Below are 19145 nucleotides of genomic sequence, written 5' to 3' on the forward strand. Positions count from 1 at the left end.
CCCCCCCGAATTTGAGTTAGTGTTGTCCTTTGTCACAATTTCAGATTTCAGTTTGGCGTGTTGTTATTTCCTATTTAAGTTGGTTGTTTGTAGCTTCCCATTCGAATTTCAGCAATAATATTATTGTTCTATTGTGTTTGGGTTAACTCCGGTATCAATTAAACAATAATTTTGAATGAATAACATCAAAATAAACAAAAAAATTACATGAAATGGTAATATATGACGTCAGAATTTTGATTTTGCTTGCTTGATTTTCTTTCAAATCATCATTTAGTAAACAATAAGAAAACCCTAAATCCTAAGTCATAATAAACGATTGATATTTCAAGAAATATTAATAAATTCTATTTAATGACATCTTCAAAATGTTATTGAATACCACACTAATCATATTTAATAGTTTGGGATTAACCACCCAAATCACCTAGTTAGATGCAACTTGTGCATTTCCCTACATCATTGGGTAAATTTGCAAAGTTAACAATTAGGTTAGAAAATTAAGCAGGACAAAATGTAAGAAATTAAATTTAAAAAAAAACAGTGAGTTTACCAGGCCGAACAACATTACATGGTACAAAAAATTGAAAAATATTTTCTGACTTCAAACTTGAGAGATGTATGCAAAACATCTAAAGTATAATGAGCCCAAATGATATTTTACCCATCATTAAGGAAGCGACTTGAAATTTGCCCTAGATGCGGGTAAAAATCCACATACATAAGCTCAACATTCACCTAAATGCTCATAAAACAACACAAATAATAGTGTACGTACGCATGCATGAACACCAAAAGAGAATATTACCTCAAAGCTACAATAATCGGCATGATCCATCTCCTTGGGCTCACCAAAATAATCGTCCGCACTTTCCAAATAGGATATGGAAGGATAAAAATGTGACAATTTACATCTTAGCAAGTTGAAATGACAAATAATAGAACAAAAAATAAATAATCTATCTGCAGTTTTACTTTTTCAATCTTGAATAAAATGAATGAAGAACATAAGAGGCAACAAACAATAGAATGGTGAACACTTCTTTAAAATGTTCTTTGCCATCAAGTAATTATCACAGAAAAAGCCTAAATATCTCCTAAATATTTTTGTCCTGCTGAAAAGTAACAAAAAACCATATGTCAAAATTCACAACTTCATCATCTTCACCATCTTAAGAATTATGGCAAAGTGCATATGAACCTGAATATTTTATCTTCTTAAAGCATCAAGTTAAAACAAATACATAATTGCTAAATAATATTGAACCCAACATCTTAAACAAGGTCTAAAATGTTCAGGCATGCTTACAAAAAGTGCAATGAAGAGAATAAACTATAGTTGCTCTAATTATTTGATATTTTTTTATACTGCCCAATCTAAGTGAAATCAAATAAGAGAGAAAATGTATGACCAGGAACATCTAACTTTTGTCTTCATCTTACTGTCAAAATCAAACATTTTTCATATTCCCATAATATCCTAACATGTTGCCATATTTAGCCCTCTAGCTATGGAACTAGCAATGTGACATCTTTAAAAACCTAAATTATTTGTAAAGCATTAATAGAAAGGTTCTAGCATTTTATGAACATGTTGCATACCTATATGAAGCAATCACAACATTGGAAAGGGTTTTAAACTACTCTCATGGTTCCTTGCTCAAGCAATGAACCTCCGATAGTTGTGGTGGTGGCAAAATGTAATGCCAAAAATGAGCAAAAACGTAAGTTAAGAAAATATATGTCATCTAATTAGTTTTGATTTTAATTAAATATTTAAATTTTTTATTAAAATTACCATTCACAGAAATCGATCACTTTGGCAATTCCAGTTCCACTGCACCATCATGCATTAGGAGGATGAAATTGAAGGGTTAGGATTCTGTATAATTATATATATATATATATATATATATATATTTGAAAAAAGCCCAAGGGCTAATTCATTAAAAACGAAAAAGATACAGAAAGGTTGTATGAGAGAGCTTAAAATCTCACCTCACACAAAACATAACACACAAAACTCAAATAAAACAAAGATACATAAAGATAAAAAATCAAAAAGCCACCAAAGAGCGCAAAAGTGCTAGGGACGTCCCAATTTCCATCCTCTGCCTCTAGTTCCTGGAATTGAGCTTGCTAACAAATTAGTAAGGTGAGTGTCATTGCCCGAAGTAACCAAAGTATCATCAATCAGATTTCTGAGCTCAAGTAGGTCTCCATTCTTCTTCTTCCTCCTCGATGTGTAGACCTGTCATTCCTCAACCGATGATTGACTCATTTGATCAATAAATTGTTCCAAAGTTGGTTGGACAGGTGTAGGTTGTTGCACATGATCCCCATGATCCTGAGTGACAGTTACAGCTTGCTCGACCTGATGAGGCGGTAGTGAAACAGTAGAAGTATTGCAACTTATATTAAGAGTGATAGAATCTAGGGTAAGTGGCATCTGAAGAATCTCCTTCTCACCCATGATAGTAGGTTCCAGAGGCGGTTGAATGGTTATAAAATTGTCTGCGAGAATAGTGACGTCTTCGGGGGCATTCTTTTGATAATCAATATTGTCAATAACTTGAAGTTGATCAGGAGGAGATGAAATCACTGTCTCTGACGGAGCACTGCGTTTTTTTGGTCTGAGGTGTGGATGTAGATAGTGGAATTGAGAACTGGAGTGGCCAAACATACGATAGTTTAAACAATACGAAGGAAAATGCTCAATCACTACCTTTTGCCAATACCCATGATGTTGTGTACCCAACCAAATTTCCTCAAAAATAGATAAAGTGATGTCTCTTTCACTAAGTACTCTGGCTTCTGATGGACGAGAAAGATTAAAAGTAGGAATGTCCGTTTTGAGTGGCTTCCCATAAGCTAAGGCAATAGCGTACAAAACTTTTTAAGTAAAATAATGAAATTTCAGACCATAGAGGCGAATCCAAACCAGAATGATCGGAGGTTCCGTATGAGGGTCAAAATCTATAGACCATTTGAGAATTTTCATTGCTCTGTTATCAATCCAGATTATCCTTCTAGCAAATAAACGCGTGTAATCCTTTTCATTATTAATTTGTATAAGAATGTGTCTTTCATCTAACAGTCCAATTTTTCACTCCCCAATCAGGTGCATAAACTCAAATTCCTTACGAATTAGCTCCATTTTTGGATGACCATACAGAAATTTTCCAACTAAATTCAGTAGACAAGAGGAGGCAAGTTAAATACCTTCAGCTTCTATAAAAAAAATGACAGATTTTCCATTCTGCCTTCCAGGTTTCTTAATAGCTTCCTCCAACTCAAACGAAGGAGGGAAAGATTCTTCGTCGCTGGGAAAGAGCACGATTTAGGTGTACCTGAGGCGGCGTTGACACCTGCAAGAGCAGCAGCATACGATCTGTTCGAAGTCATCCCTAATAGATAGAGGTGTGGCGTTAAGAACACTGAACAGAGCAAAGAAGAGCAAAGTCAGAATCCAGAAAGTCCAAGGAGCAGAACCAGAAACCCTGCAAATTCAGCAAACGTCGCAGCGACGCAGAGACAAAACCCCTGCGAACAGACGAGACCCCTGCGAAACAACGCAGAAGCCGACGTCACCCCGAAGATCATGGAGCAGAGCGCAGAAGCGGCGACAAGACGACGAAGGAGATGCGACCTAATAAACGACACAGATCGCCGAATCCAAATGGGCAGACGACGCGAGAGGCAGAGACGAGCGACGAATCAAAATGGGCAGACGACGCGAGAGGCAGAGACGAGCGAAGCGAAAGCAGACGCTAGTAGCAGAGCAGGGAGACGATATATTATTTTCTTCACTATATATATATATAATAGAAAAAACTCAAGGGCTAATATATTAAAACGGTATAAAAGAGCCTAAAAGAAAACTCAACTCACACAATACAACACACACAAAACCCAAATAAAGCAAAAATACATAAAAGTAAAAAACCAAAATACCACCAAAAGGCGCAAAAATGCTAGAGACGTCCTACTTTAGTCCTCCCTTTACCTCTAGTTCTCGGAATTGAACCTGCTAACAAATTAGTAAGGTGAGTGTCATTGCCCAAAGTAACCAAAGCATCATCCATCAGACTTCTGAGCTTAAGTAGGTCTCCATTCTTCTTCCTCCTTGATGTGTAGACCTGTCATTCCTCATCCGATGATTGACTCATTTTATCAATAGATTATTCCATAGTTGGCTGGACAGGTGTAAGCTGTAGGCTGTTGCACATCACGATCCCCATTAACCTGAGTAACATTAACATTTTGCTCGACCTGATGAGGCAGTAGTGAAACAGTAGAAGTATTGTCATCTGTAATAACGGTGATAGGTTCTAGGGCAAGTGGGGTCTGAAGAATCTCCCTCTCACCCACGACAGTAGGTTTCAGAGACGGCTGAATGATTGTAATATTGACTGCGAGAATAGTGACGTCTTCAGGGGCATTCTTTTGATGATCACTAGTGTCAATAACGACGGCCTATAGGCTGCAACAAACAGGACACAGAAGCGGATGACGCAGAACGAGGACCCTGCGAAATTAGCTCAAGCAGAGCGCAGAAGCGGACCTGTGAAATCAGCTCGAGCAGAGCGGCAGACGACGAAGGAGACGAAGAACGATGCCCTTTAGCCTACAGCAAACAGACGAGGAGCGGAAGCGACGCAGCCTGCCAAAATCGCAGAAGCGGACGACGAGGGCCCCTAAATTAGCTTGAGCAAAGTGGCAGACGACGCGAGAAGCCGACGACGAAGTTGAAGCAGAGACACAAGAATTATCGAAGCAGACGCTAAGGGTAAAAAACCACTACACACACACACACACACACACACACACACATATATATATATAAGGCCCATGGGCAAATATATTAAAGAGAAAAATGTGCATATAGTTTGTATGAGAGAGCCTAAAAGAAGGTTCAACTCACACAATACAACACTCATAAAAACTCAATAAAGCAAGCACACATAAAGATAAAAATACCAAAAAGCCACCAACGGGCGCAAAAAGTGCTAGGGACGTCCCACTTTAGTCATCCCCTGCCTCTAGTTTTCGGAAGAGAGACGGCTAACAAATTAAGTAACCAAAGTATTATCCATCCTATTTTTTAGCTCAAGTAGGCCTCCATTCTTCTTCTTCCTCCTGGATGTGTAGATCTATCATTCCTCATCCGAGGATTGACTCATCTGATCAATGGATTGGTCCAAAAGTGGTCGAACAGGTGTAGGTCGTCGCACATCACAATCCTCATGAGTCTACATAACATTGACATCTTTCTGGACCTGATGGACGGTAGTGAAGCAACATAAGTATTTTCACCCGTAATATCAGTGATAGGTTCTAGGGAATGTGGAGTTTGAAGAATCTCTCGCCTCCACGATAAGAGGTTCCAAAGACGGGGGAGTTATAGCGTTGTGTGGAGACTGAATGGTTGACTTATTGTCTATGGGGATAGTGACGTCTTTAGGTGTATCTTTTTTATGATCAATAGCGTCAATAACTTGGAGTTGATTAGGAGGAGATGAAATCACTGCCTCTAGTGAAGTATTTTGTTTTTTTGGTCTAAGGTGGGAGTGTAGATGATGGTATTGAAATGATGGCATTGAGAATTGGAGTGGTCGAACATACGATAGTTTGAACAATACGAAGAAAAATGCTCAATCTCTACCTTCTGCCAATATCCATGGTGTTGTGTGTCAAACCAGATTTCCTCAGAAACAGAAAAAGTAATGTTTCTTTCAACAAGCACCCTTGCTTCAGATAGACTGAAAAGATTAAAAGTAGGAATGTCTGTCTTGAGTGGTTTACCATAAGCTGAGGCAATATAACACAATATTTTTTGAAAAAAATAATGAAATTTCAAACCAGAGAGGTGAATCAAAACCGGAATGACTTGTGGTTTCGTCTGTGGATCAAAATCCGCAGATCATTTCAGAATCTTCATTTTTCTGTTATCAATCTATATTTATCAATCTTTATCAATCTATATTATCCTTCTAGCAAATAAGCGCGTGTAATCTTCTTTATTATTAATTTGAATAAGAATGTGTCTCCCATCAAATAGTCCAATTTTTCACTCTCAATAAGGTGCATAAATTCAAATTCCTTGCAAATAAGCTTCATTTTGAGATGATCATATAGAAATTTCCTAAAAAAAATCAGACAACAAAAGGAAGAAAGTTGAATACATCCAGCTTCTGTAATAAAAATAGCAGATTTCTCATTCTTCCTATCAGACTTCTTGATATCCTCCACCCACTCAAACGAAAGAGAGAAAGAGAACGTCTTAGATGTACCTGAGGAGTGGACACCCTCAAGGGAAGCTGCATACGATCTGTCCGAAGTCATCCTCAAAGAGGTGTGGGCGTTAAGAACAGAGAAGAAAGCAGCTATGATAAACACGAGAAAAATCATGTTGAAACAGTCGAAGCTGAAAAGGAGAACACGCTGTAAGACAGGAAGAGCCGCAGAAATCGCGCATTGTACCCGCGAGACGGGAAGATGAGCTGCAGAATCCACGAGCTGTACCCGCGAGACGAAAGCCGTAGAGCCGCAAAGCCGGGAACTCCCAAGCCGGAAAAGCTCGCGAGACGAGAAGACGGGAGACGAGCCGCATCTCAGAGCCGGGAAAAACTCGTGAGACCAAAAGACAGGGAGACGAAACGGAATCAGGCGCAAAGACGCAAAAGAAGCAGCGAAGCCATAACAGTTGCTAGGGTTCACCATGAGGCGAAACCCTGGCAAAGCCTAGCGGGAAGGAAAACGACGCCATTTGATGGCGAAACTATATATATATATGTATATATATATATATATATGCATGTATGCAGTATGTACATGTATATATGTATATGTTTATATGTATATATCATATAAAAGTATTTTGTTTTCCCCATCTTCTCTATCTTGTATCTCCTCTGTCTCAAAATTCCTTGGACGGATGACTTCGAGGCAGAGAGCTAGAAGTTTAGAACAAAAAAGTGAGAGCTACAGCCCATCGGGTTGCAGGTTTGGGAAAAAATCAACAGAAAAAAGAGGCAATTGGAGTTGATGTCTAGAAAATCAAATAGATATTTGTAAATAAAAATATGTATAACTATTTTTAATAATTTGAGCCTAAATATCCCTCCAATTTTATGTGTCTTGACCTGCAGCCAGGCAGAACGACGTGAAGCAGGGGTAGAGCTGAAGGAATACAAAAATGGAACAAGGATGTTTCGCTGTGAGAATAGAAGTGTATGTGTATGTGAGCGTCGCGTGCGTTCATATATAAAAATGCTTAAATTATGTTACACTAAATCTAAAAACCCTCATTACACTGTCCTAGAGCTCCTAAAGAGTGTTTAGGAAGCAGTTTTAGCAGAGGATGGCTGTGGGATAGGAAGGGGAAAAGAATATGGGAGAACGACGACATTTAGAATGTGTATGGGGCAAAATTTGTTGTTGGACAGCAGTCTCAACATTGATCGGCATCTGCCCCAGCTGAAAACACAGAACCATATGATGTAACGGTGTGGTGCGGAGGTCGAGGAGGTTTGCAACATGTTTCTACACAAGTATAGAAACACTACTTGCAAAAGGAAGATGATACAAAACTCTTTAGGGTTGAAACAGATATTATAGTCTCCTAAATACTCAAATTAAAATAGTAAAACTCACACATAAATAGGTCCATAATAAAAAAATGTCTTAATTAGAAAGGAAGACATGAAATAAACTAAAAGGAAAGAAATATGTAGTAAAAGAAAATTAGGTGCCTCTGTCGGCACTCCATGCAAGCAGAATAGTCAAATCCACGACATGTGGAATCTTGCATTTTTTAGATTTTCATTTTCGTGGTCTTGCGAGCACGAGTAGCTCCCGCATCACTTTTCCCAGATAGGAGAGGCTTATTCTTCTCCTTTAATAATACTTGAATCTTGTTGCTTAACGTTCTTCCTTAGAAAGCAACGGGGAAGATTTTCAAAATAATAGGTCACCACTCCTATACCGTCATATGTTTGTGGAAGCGCTGCTGAACTAAACTGAAATTTATTAACAAGCTTACTCAATAGAGTTCCAAAAATGGCTTAGAACTTGTCATCTCTATCGGAAATGAGAAATGATGGACCCCTCTTAATGGAGACTGCTCTGTGTTCGATATTGGTCTCTTGAACACATCACCTTCTTAGACAACCAATACTAGTTGTGTTAGTGTTTATCTCAAGGCTTGCAAAAAGATGGTTCATATCACGACATTCTCAAATACTTCGGACTACTTCCTAGGCCAGGGTACAATGTGCTTCCCATTTTAGTGAAAGAGTTTGTATTCCTATAGCCATCATGATGTGTGCAGTAATCATACTGTCAAGAACGGCCTAATAGGATGTCACATGCATCTATAGGTACTAGTCACGCCACATTTGCTCATGAAATTTATCGCCAATAAAAGCTTCACAAAACATCTCCTATCAACTCTGACCTTAATCCCCTTCTTCAACCAAGTCAGAGAATATGGTTGGAATTGATTTTTAGTAGCAAGTCTCAATTTATCCACCATCTATGTAGATGCAACATTTTCACAACTATCTCCAATCTATAATAAAGTTGCATGACTTTTCCTTCATGGTAAAACATGTACAAAGAATATTGTGGCAGATTCACAGTTTCTCTCTACTGGGCTCAGTCTAAATGACTCGTTAGATTACAAGCATCTCTACCCCATCTTCGGAAAACTGGTACTCTCCATTCTCCTCTGGATTTTCACCCTCTGCCTCCTCCATGTCATCCTGCTCAGTGTAAGATATTGCACTTCTGTTTGAATAATGGGATGCAATGTGCCCAAAGCCATGACATTAAAAACAATTAGCAACTGAGACAAATTTGAGAGCGTTAGTTTTCTCCGCCTTTTCTCCACTCTAAATTTATTTTTCCTTGGGCACATGTACTCTTACTACTTGATCATGTGGTTGAACCTTCTCTGAAAAGTAATGTGGATTTTCAGGGTTAAGGTTTATACATCAAGTATCACTATGACAGCAGCTACACTAAATTACTAATATACAACCTTAGTCCTCTAAGATATCTCACTATTGTGTACTCATATGGCTCCACTAGCTCATATTTTAATATAAATTGATTAAAATTCAGTTAGGTTCCTCTACAAAAGAATCACTCTAGTGCAGGTGGTGGAGTTTTATGAATATGTCGTGTCGATAATGTGGGAGAAGAAATTTGCACTGCATCTTTTTTATCTTAGATCAAGTAGTAATTTCTCTTTTCTGCTCATGCTGGCGAAGATGCTTCAAGTTTTCCTACCACAAGGAAGTGTTCTTACCGAATTTATTAGTTCTCAATTTAACTCTTTTGCCATGTGGAATGTCATTAAACTCAAGAAATTGTTCCAATGTTTGGAGCAACTTGATAAACTCGTCCGGATCTATGCGGCCGTCAAAATCTGGTAAACTTGCCTTCACTTCAACATTCTCTTAACAAACTACAAACATTCGATGAAATCATCTGGATTCATCCCTTCTTCAAAATCTGGTAAATCCACTTTCACTCTAAAATCTCTATATCCTCCATACATCACATCATCTCTCGACTTCCTCTGATAACAAATTTCAAAGTGTTGTGGTTTGTCTCCTTATCACTGAAGTCCTCCATGTGGAAGGGGTTCAAATTCTCGTCTCTTTCTCCTCTTTGATTCTCTGTATCACAATCGAGGGTAAATTTCCCTTAGGAATTGTCATCAATCCCCGTAAGCCTCTATTGAAATCGACAAATTTCTCATTGTATCTCTTCCCAGGTGAGTTCGAGCATGTGTCTCAATGGTGTTATGGTATGGGTTTGGATTAGGGGGGAGTGAAAGATGGTATTGGATAAGAGAGCAGAAATTATTTTTTTGGGTGAAGGTATGTTTGGGGCATGAAGGACGTTAGAAACTCAGAATATGACTAGGGTTATACTAGCTTTAACACATAAAAATATTGAAGTAAACTGAGACCACAATAGAGAATGTGAATATTACTACTCAAGAGCAAAAAGGGTTACAATCAAAGACAATTGAAATAGGAAAAACAACGACACAAACACAAATATTCACTAGGGCGAGGTTCGAAGGTGGTGCGCTGCTATTCCAGGAGGTAGAAACTGAGAGCTGTAGGTGGTAAGGTGGTCTAGAGGCTAGCTAGAGGAAGGATGGCCTGCAACTGGATAGCTATGGTGAAGTCGGAAGGGGGATTGCAAGGTGGCGACAACAAGGGGAGTAGGGTTGTTCGACAGCTGGATGGCAAGCTGGAGAGAGTGGGAAGGGGTGGGAACAAGGAAGGGTTAGACAGGGCGACAGCAAGCAGCAAGTGTACTGAAAAGGGTGCCAGCAAGCAGCAAGTGTACTGGAAGGGAGGTAGCAGGCAGTAGAGGGGTTGGAAGGGGTGGCAACAAGCAGAAGAAGGAATGATACACACCACCACAGGACGATTTACAACCATAGCACATTCTCAACGTCGGATACAGCCCTGGGAGGGGACAATGAGATATTGAAGGCTCTCCTGGCAGAAATCTCAAACAAAAAACTCCCCTAAAACACAGAAATGACATATGTATTGACTGGGTAAAGAGGAGTGGTCTCCGTTGCGAATAGGAGAAAATTCCAAGTTTGGATTTTTTTGCTATAATTCGGTTGGAAAAAATGGTTTTGGCTTGTGTGTTGTAATTTTGGTTGTTGATTGCCTGTTGAAAAAGCTGGTTGTTACTGATTTAGGAAAGCTTGAGTTGTTGAAGCTTATTTTTCAAATGCAAAGCCAGCTCAATGCAAAGAGACATGATGATATTTTCACTGATGTGAGGCCCATTAAATTTTTTGTATTGTATTTGTGGGTTGTGCTTATAAATGTTTTTGGGTGGAAAATGTTGTGGTTGAAATAGATGCTTCACTTCTTATTGAACTTCTAACCAAATTTTGGGCTTCCAAATTAAGTGGCTCTTCTATTTTTAACTTTTTGATTTGTATTATGAATCTTCTCAACTATTTTAATGATAGATGAGACCTTTTTTTTTTTTTGGATTATACTGTGGTTTGAAGGATTTTTCATGGGTGTAGGAGATCTCCCTTATAATGATTTCAGATGCTTTTTTTTCCTTGTATGATAATGGAGCCCCTTCTTGTTATCATCTCTTTTCTTATTATTGATATTTAATTCGAATTATTTCGTTCTCATTATATAATGATGTAAAAAGATGAGTTTATTATATGTTAAGTTAATTTGTTTAACTATAAATTCTTCATTTAGTTCCAACATGACTAAGATGAATAAAGGGGGTCAGTCAACAATGTGAGATAAGGAAATAACAAACATTTTTTAAAATTTTTGTATTAAAGAAATTGAGATAAAAAATAGGTCTATCACATACTATAACAAAGTTGGCAAAATATTTTGAAGTGTTTCAAAGAATTGATAGGGAGTATGACAGACTCAAATTCAAAAACAAGTGAGATCAATTGAAAAATGAGCGGAAGTTATGGAAGGAGCTAAAACGGGGATCCACTAGGCTAGGTTGTGATCCCATTAAGCGAACCATTGATGCTCCAGATGAATGGTGGACTGAGAAGTTAAAAGTAATAATTATACTCTATTTTGGTTTATTATCATTTTTTTTCAACTAATATGCCTCCCCACAACGTTGCAGACGATACCAACTGCAAAAACAGTTAAGGTGTGCAAAATTGACTCGGGCTTGGAAGATAAATTTAATGTAATGTTTAAGGGGATTGTCGCGACGGGTCAGCATGCGTTCAATACAAGTGAGCAGAAGTTTGCAGGCATCCCAGATGACTTGCCACCCGAGCAGGTTACGGGTTATGGTGAAGGGTCTAGCATAAACCTGAGGGAGCTCGAGTCGACGAGTCAATCAAAGAGGCCCAGGCTGGAGAAAAGAAGGATAAAAAAGATATTTTCGTGAAAAGCTCAATAGATAAATTGATAGAAGTATTTGCAGCTTCGCCACTTGTTGCTACACCTGACACCACCATCGAAGAATTTTTTGTTGCTTTAGATGCAGTTCCAGAATTTGTGCTTGATCCGGCCTTTTATTTAAATGTGTTAAACTACTCGAGGACCCGACCCATAGGCAAATATTCATGAGACTGCGGCCCGAGCTACGTGTCAAATATTTACGTCTCGATTGAAAAATGAGTGTGTTATTTGTTGGCTTTATTATTTTTTATTTTTATTGAATTTGTTTGTTTTTTCTTTATTTTCTAGGACAATGATTTGTGGAATATGTCGTGATTAAAACAATGGATGTATTAGTTATTTCAATTAAGAGCTATTAGATTTATACATTTCTTTTTAAAAAACAGTTTATTCATAGCATGTTACCCTAACAAATCATTTCATCAGAATGGAACGACAGCGAGAACTCTGAAAATAATGATTGTGGCTGGGAGATTTTATATTGCTGTTAGAATACTAGCGCTCCATCACTGCTCGAACACCACGCATGACATCGTCCCTTGTTGAAGATAAATGAGTGGGTGAGATGCTCGTTGCGCAACCAATAAGGTTCTGCAATATATTTCGCATGAGTGTACCCATTTTTTTGGATCTCCTTCACGAGCTAGGTAGCAACTACGAACTCCAAGGTTCCTCCAAAACAACTATAAGGGAGGTGTTGGTAACAACACTATACATTCTATCTCATAACGAATCAATTAGAGGAGCTATGAAGCGATTCCAGTATTTCTCAAAGACAATAAGCCGATACTTCTCAGAAGGTCTGAAAGTACTAGTTAGCTTAGCGTCCCACATAAATTAAGTCAGAGGATCCATCATTCGATACAACTCTAGAAAAAATTGCTAATGACGCGCGTTACATGACATTTTTCAAAGTAAGTTTCATTAGCGTATTATGTTTACTGCAGAATGTAATTAGTGTGTCGGGATTTACGTCTCTAACAAATCTAAACAGAACTGTATTGGGGCAATTGACGGTGCACACGTGGATGTTTGACTACCTGGCCATGAAAAGGTGACGTACATTGGTCAGTATAGTTCAACTACCCAAAATGTGATTGTCGCCTATGACTTCAATAAGTGCTTCACATTTGTGTTGGTCAAATGAGAAGGGAATGCATATGACAGTCGTCTTTTTGCCTATGCAACAAAGAATAGTAGACAGTGCTTCCCTCACCCACCTTCAGGTTTGTAGGTTTTTAAACCTATTAGTTATATCTATCAAATCACTAATTGTGTCTTTCATAACAGGTAAATATTATTTTGTAAATGCTTGATATTTCTTGCAGAGGGGGTACCTAAAGTCATATCCAGATACCAAATATCATATTCCTAATTTCGAGAGATCAAGTGGCGCGACCCAAGGTAGAAAAGAAATGTTTAACAAACATCATCTTCCTTATGCGGGGCGATTGAAATAACATTTGGGGTTTGGAAAAAGAAATGAATCATCCTACGTGATATGTCGTCGTACACATTTTTCAAACAACTACACATTGTGGTGACCATTATGATACTCCACAACTTCATTTGATGGCATCCCTCTCGGTCATATAGGGACTTCAGTTTGGTTGACAATGATTAGAAGCATGTCCCTCTTGAAGCTTTCAAATTCTAGGTTCGGCATTCTATACCTGAGGCTGTGATAGAGTAGTATGAATTTCAAACTCAGAATGGCGAAGGCGCAGTCGAGATGGTTGCATTGAGGGAGTGTATCAAAGATGCTATCTGTGGTTGCAGATTGAACCCATCTTTATTTTGCAAATGGCAGCATTGATACTGTATTTCAGTATATTGACATTGTTTTTCTTACTTTCTACTTTCCTTTACAAATCTGAAATTCTCTGAAAGTGCATCGGAGATTACAATATTGAGAGAGCAGATAGCGAATGACATTTTTGAATCTTGAGTGGACATGTCTTGTTAATTTAAAAACTTTTATGTTTATTGTATTTAAATTGCATCACAGATATTTTTGGATTTTAAACTTTAATGTGATTTTTTTTCTTTATTTTATGTTTGAGTTTTATATGATTTTTTTTTTTTTTGCGGGCTTGTGAGATACATGATAAAACTCTGGACCTTATGGGTTCTTCTGGATAAATTATTGTTCATTGTTGGTTAGTGTTACATGTGAAATCCCAATGAAGGCAACCAAGTAGCTTTCTTATTTTCGGTGCATCAATTTATGAGGCGTTTCTGGATGGTTTTTTTGTTTATATGCACAATGAGGTCAATCAAATACATATGTTTTTTTTTCAGACCAACGAGTTTTTAAGCTACTCTGGATGACATTTTTTGTGATATGCACATATGACATATGGGAAGCTGGTCATATGTGGGTTAAAGCCAACCAAAAACTCATTTCTTTACAAGATCAACTGTCGTATTGTAGTGACAGATTCGTTAGTTGGAGTGATGAGTTCTCTGAGCCCTCGCGCCTGCATTTTTTTTGGTTTTGTAATTTTCATGAGTTTGGCTTCTTTCTTCACCATGTAAGTTTTATTTTATTTTTTTTATGGGCTTGTGAGGTCGATGATGAGTCATTTGACCTTTCTGGGTTTTTCAGATGGCCTATCAGTCACTGTTAGTCAATGTTGGTTGGTGTCACTTGTGAAATTCGAATGAAGACAACAAAATTCCTCTTTTATTTTCGACGAAATGGTTTTTGAGGATCCTCAAGATGACCTTTTTTGGTGATATGCATATGTGACACTCGGGAGGTTGGTTTTATGTGGGTAAAATGCAACCAAAAACCTTATTTTTTAAGAGATCTATTGTCTTCATGTAGTGACAGATTGGTTGGTTGGAGTAATGAGTTCTTTGAGCCCTCACACCTGATTTTTTTAATCAATTTTTTGTTTCTTCATTCAATACCATTTCTTATTTTCAATTTCCACAATTTTTTTTATTTAATCTAATTTTATGACTGACGTGTTCTCCCTTGAATTATTGTAGGAAGAAGAGCTCAAGGTTTTCGGGAAACTCTGGGCGAGTGTTATGTCGCTGCGGACTGTCATCTTTGTTACTCCACGTCGCGCAGGTCACATAGCTACGGACGTCAATTCTACAAGTGTCCATAGTGGGCAGACGGTCTAGACAAGTGTGAGTCCATCAGGGGAGCAGACAGTCCACCCGATTCCATTGTCGATAATGATCGGGATCCGACATCCCTACAGGACAACGTTGCTCGTGACATGCTTCTGCTTTTTAGATAGAATGTTATAATACTTTTAATTATAATTTTAATATGTATTTTCTTTTTTTTTATTCTTGTTACTCACTATTAAGTGTGGTGTGCGCTCTTTTTTGTATTGTTATGAAATGTTTTTTTTATTTTGTTCTAAACTATCAAATATATAGTCGAAACAATTTTTTTGCAAACAGCACAACTGCACGGTAGCAGAATAATTATTTATCCAGAAACAACTGCAAATCAATTGTTTTCCAAACGCACAAACCAAACAGCTAAATAAGTTATTCAGATCAGGGGCATATTGGTCATTTATCCAGAAACATGTGCAAATCAGCTGTTTTCCAAATGCATAAACCAAACAGCCAACCAGCTTATTCGGATCAGCTGTTGATCAGCAAGTTATCAGGATAAGCAGCTTATCTAGATAAGTTGGATAAGCTGCATCTGCCACAAACAAACCCTAAGATATAACCAATGTTCATATTCATTTCATATAACAATAAAATATTATCATGAATCTTAAAGGCATCCCAATTTCAGGTCCTACTCGTGAATGATGTGGAGAAAGAGAAAAATTTGCAGACTTACCATTATATTGCAAAAGATTTGTTTTCTTAATTAGATACTAACATCTAAATAGGGATTGACTTGCTCGATAATGAAAACTACTATCACCTAGCTATCTACCTAAAATTACAAAAATAAAAAAAGAGGTACTTTACAATGTCATAGAATCTTTTAGCTAAAGGTATATTATCTCTTGCTGGATAGATTTCATCATATTCAAAACTGAGAAAAAGATGTCGATGACCTTGAAATATAGAATTCAATTCATTTAAACCTTAATTTAAATTTTTATGACACCAATAACTTCCTATGATTACCATGCAATTCATGTTTTTCTTCCTTGTTAACAACCTGAAGTTCTATGGATTTTTCATGCATTTAGAATGAGAAAAGAGCTTAATTTGAAAATTAAAAATTTTAAGTCACTAACACACACCATGATTCCCAATCAATTCCTATTTTCTTCTTGCTAACAGCTTAAATGTAGCATGGATTCTTCAGTGATTAGTAAAAAAAGTTACGGAAGAATGAAGAGGAACAAAATGACATACTTATAGAACGGGTCAGGACTATCAGGAACTTCAGCTTGAAAATCCTCACCAATGCGTACTCGAGATCTATGTGGGCGTAAGTCTCTCAACATGGATGCTATAGGACCACCACTCTCAGAAATATCACCCACATTACCTGATGATGTTCCCATATTCTTCCTTAGTAGGTGTTTCCGTTTCTTTATGAAGCAAGATTGACAGTACCATTCATCCCTAGGTAGCCTTTTTATTTTTGGTCTGCAGCATGACAAATGAAATGCTTCTTCGCAATCATCGCAAATTAGCATTTTTAGAGCACTTTCAGAAATACCACAGATTTTGCATGGAGAAAACAAAGGTCCAATAGAACCCAGGTTTTCTGCTGATACACAGGCACCGTTCCTATTGCTGTCTCCAAGCAATCCATGCCTTTTAAGAACATATATGCACATTTCCTCCGGTGATTCAAACTTCTCAAGAGATTCTAAGAATATACCACCAGAAGTAGAACAGTCCCCAACATGGTTTTCCCCCACTGTCAAAATCGAATCACACGGAATATCATTAATGGCATTGCAGTTTCCTGTTGAAGAACAGCAAAGTTTATCGTCTACAGAATGTGACACGTCCATAACAGAACCATGATGATTGTTTGTGCAAGTTTTAATTGATTCTAGATTCTTATGATCAGTAAGTTGTGAATTAACAGTAGGGTGTACAAGATGATTTCTTCCTGAAAATGATGGCCTTCCATTATCTTGACAGTCACTAGAAAGATATACAGCTGCTTGAACATCATCAGAACTATCCTCGTGCAGAGCCAAGTGATAATCTGAGGAACTGAGGGTAAATTCAGATAGAGCATTTTCTTCAGTAACCTCACCTGCATTTTCACCTGACAGAAGTGCAACAGTAGTCCTTTGCATTTTCCTTCTTTTGTAGACAAAACCATTCTTGATGGGAGATGATGCAGTGTGCATTTTTTTAATGGTGGAATCAAAACAGGATTGAGATATTTCTTCAATGTCGATAGATGTGTTATTGTCCTCCACAGCAGACAAACCTCTCTTGTAGCTATTCAACTTATACTCAGATTTTCTAGACTTCTGCCAAATTTCACCAAAATATGACCAACAAGATGATTTCGAATTCTGTTGATTTTCGTGGCCAAATACAAAAGTCAGTGCTGTGCTTATAGAGTCGAGAAGGAAACCCCGGGTCAATATTTCACCTGTTCTGGTAAGAGAATCGTCATATAGTGATGCTCCCTTGTGCATCTTGAAGTGTGGTTACCCTAAATTACATTGGTTTCCGACTCGAGCATCTGCATGCATATGCATCTATAGGCATTAAAGAGAGAGAGAGAGAGAGAGAATGTAGGGAGGCGATTAGGAGGAGGCAAAAAAACAGGAGAATATAAAAAATGAAGGGACATTTACATACATAGCACTCAACACTAATTAAATTACATATCCCACACCAAATATCAACTATTTATAGCCATGAAAACCAAAATAATCAAATTAAAACAAAAATAATACCCTTTCTAAACTCTCCAAACCCCGTTATCCATCTTCGCCTGCAAGTTCGCATAATACAACTGGCTGGGAGCTTCGGCGAGCTCGCTGCCAACAATGCCCTTGTTGCCTGGCAGCAAGTTTGATGGCATCGAGAGCAAAAACGATTTTGTTTGCCATTGAAGAATTACCTTCTGCTGCACGTGAGGCAGTGAGGCTATCTGAGAGTGAACAGCGAAGACCCCTTTCAGGGGGATCCAATCCAATCACTCGTCTTCCAGCTAAAATCAGATGATCACTGTGCAATTCAGACCATCTGCAGCAGTCAGAAGAGAATTCCCCATCCTTACATAGATGCATCTAGACAACCCGAGAAACCCAGAAGCACGCTCAAATCACCAGTGTTGCAAGTATGGCTAAGCGAAGCCAAAGAACCGGGGAAGAAAAAGAAAAAAGACAAGAAACAAACACCATGCCTGCATTGAAAACAATGCAAAAAAACTCCTAAAGAGAGCAATAAAATAATTTATTTGACCTAAATAAGTTCCTTTCAATTCAAACGCTTCCACGGCAAGATCAGCAGCAAATTGGGGATGGAATGAAAACATTTTTTTTTTAACCATGGAATTTTGTCGCTAGGTGAAAGCATTGGAGGCGAGCTCACAGGCGAGCATGCAGCGAGATCAGTTAAGACTGTTAATGAATACTAAATAGCATAAATAGTGAAGTTTAAGTGTGAGATATGTAATTTAGATAGTTTTGAATGCTATGCATGTACATCCCCAAAAAAGAAAATGAAATGAAAAAATGCATTGCAAAACAAGGAAAAATTTTGAGGTGAATAAAATAATTAAAGACGACAATGCTCAATGAAGAAGAAGAAATAATAGCAAAACATAAAAATTTGATTTGCCTTGTGAGGACAAGTCAGATTTTTTTTTTTTTTCAATTTGTATTCATTTTGCAAACAACTATCATGATTCCAGCCCATTAACCAAATTTCAATAGACAGTTTCATAAAAAAAATATAAGATTCATGTTGAATTTCTGCTCCAATCAAAGCAAAGAACGAAGGCACATAGATCAAGGCTTTGCACCGTTAGATCTATTTATTTATGACCCTCAAATAGCAAAGAACTTAAGGCACAAGGATTGAAGCTATGTACCGCCGGATTTTTCTCTATGACTCTCTCACATTGTAATCCGTGTGTTTTCCCATAGAATCGCCAACCCGTAATTATTTATCCCTCATTTTTATTTATTCCTATTTTATGATGCCACTAAGAATTATATATATACCCCCCCCCCCCCCCTCCTGAACACAAGGGAGAGAGTTTTTTGTTGG

At 37.7% G+C, this 19145-nt stretch overlaps 1 protein-coding gene across 4 annotated transcripts in view; it reads right to left on the bottom strand.

The window, feature by feature from the left end:
• LOC110023720 overlaps positions 1-19145 on the bottom strand; it is a 69548-nt gene that overhangs the window by 41241 nt on the left and 9162 nt on the right. For 2 of the 4 annotated variants that reach the window (XR_002293935.1, XM_020723263.1), the window contains exons 2-3: positions 16305-17607; positions 809-869 (exon numbers count right to left, since the gene is read on the bottom strand). Coding sequence is in view for 3 of the 4 variants with exons in the window: in XM_020723263.1 (XP_020578922.1) it covers positions 809-869; positions 16305-17560 (1317 nt within the window). In the remaining variant the exon portion in view is untranslated. Of the gene's footprint in view, positions 1-808; positions 870-16304; positions 17624-19145 lie in introns of all 4 variants that reach the window. The other 2 variants (XM_020723265.1, XM_020723264.1) reach the window with 2 other exon arrangements.

Source organism: Phalaenopsis equestris, unplaced genomic scaffold (assembly GCF_001263595.1).
Source record: "Phalaenopsis equestris unplaced genomic scaffold, ASM126359v1 Scaffold000227, whole genome shotgun sequence".
Classification (NCBI taxonomy): Eukaryota; Viridiplantae; Streptophyta; class Magnoliopsida; order Asparagales; family Orchidaceae; genus Phalaenopsis; species Phalaenopsis equestris.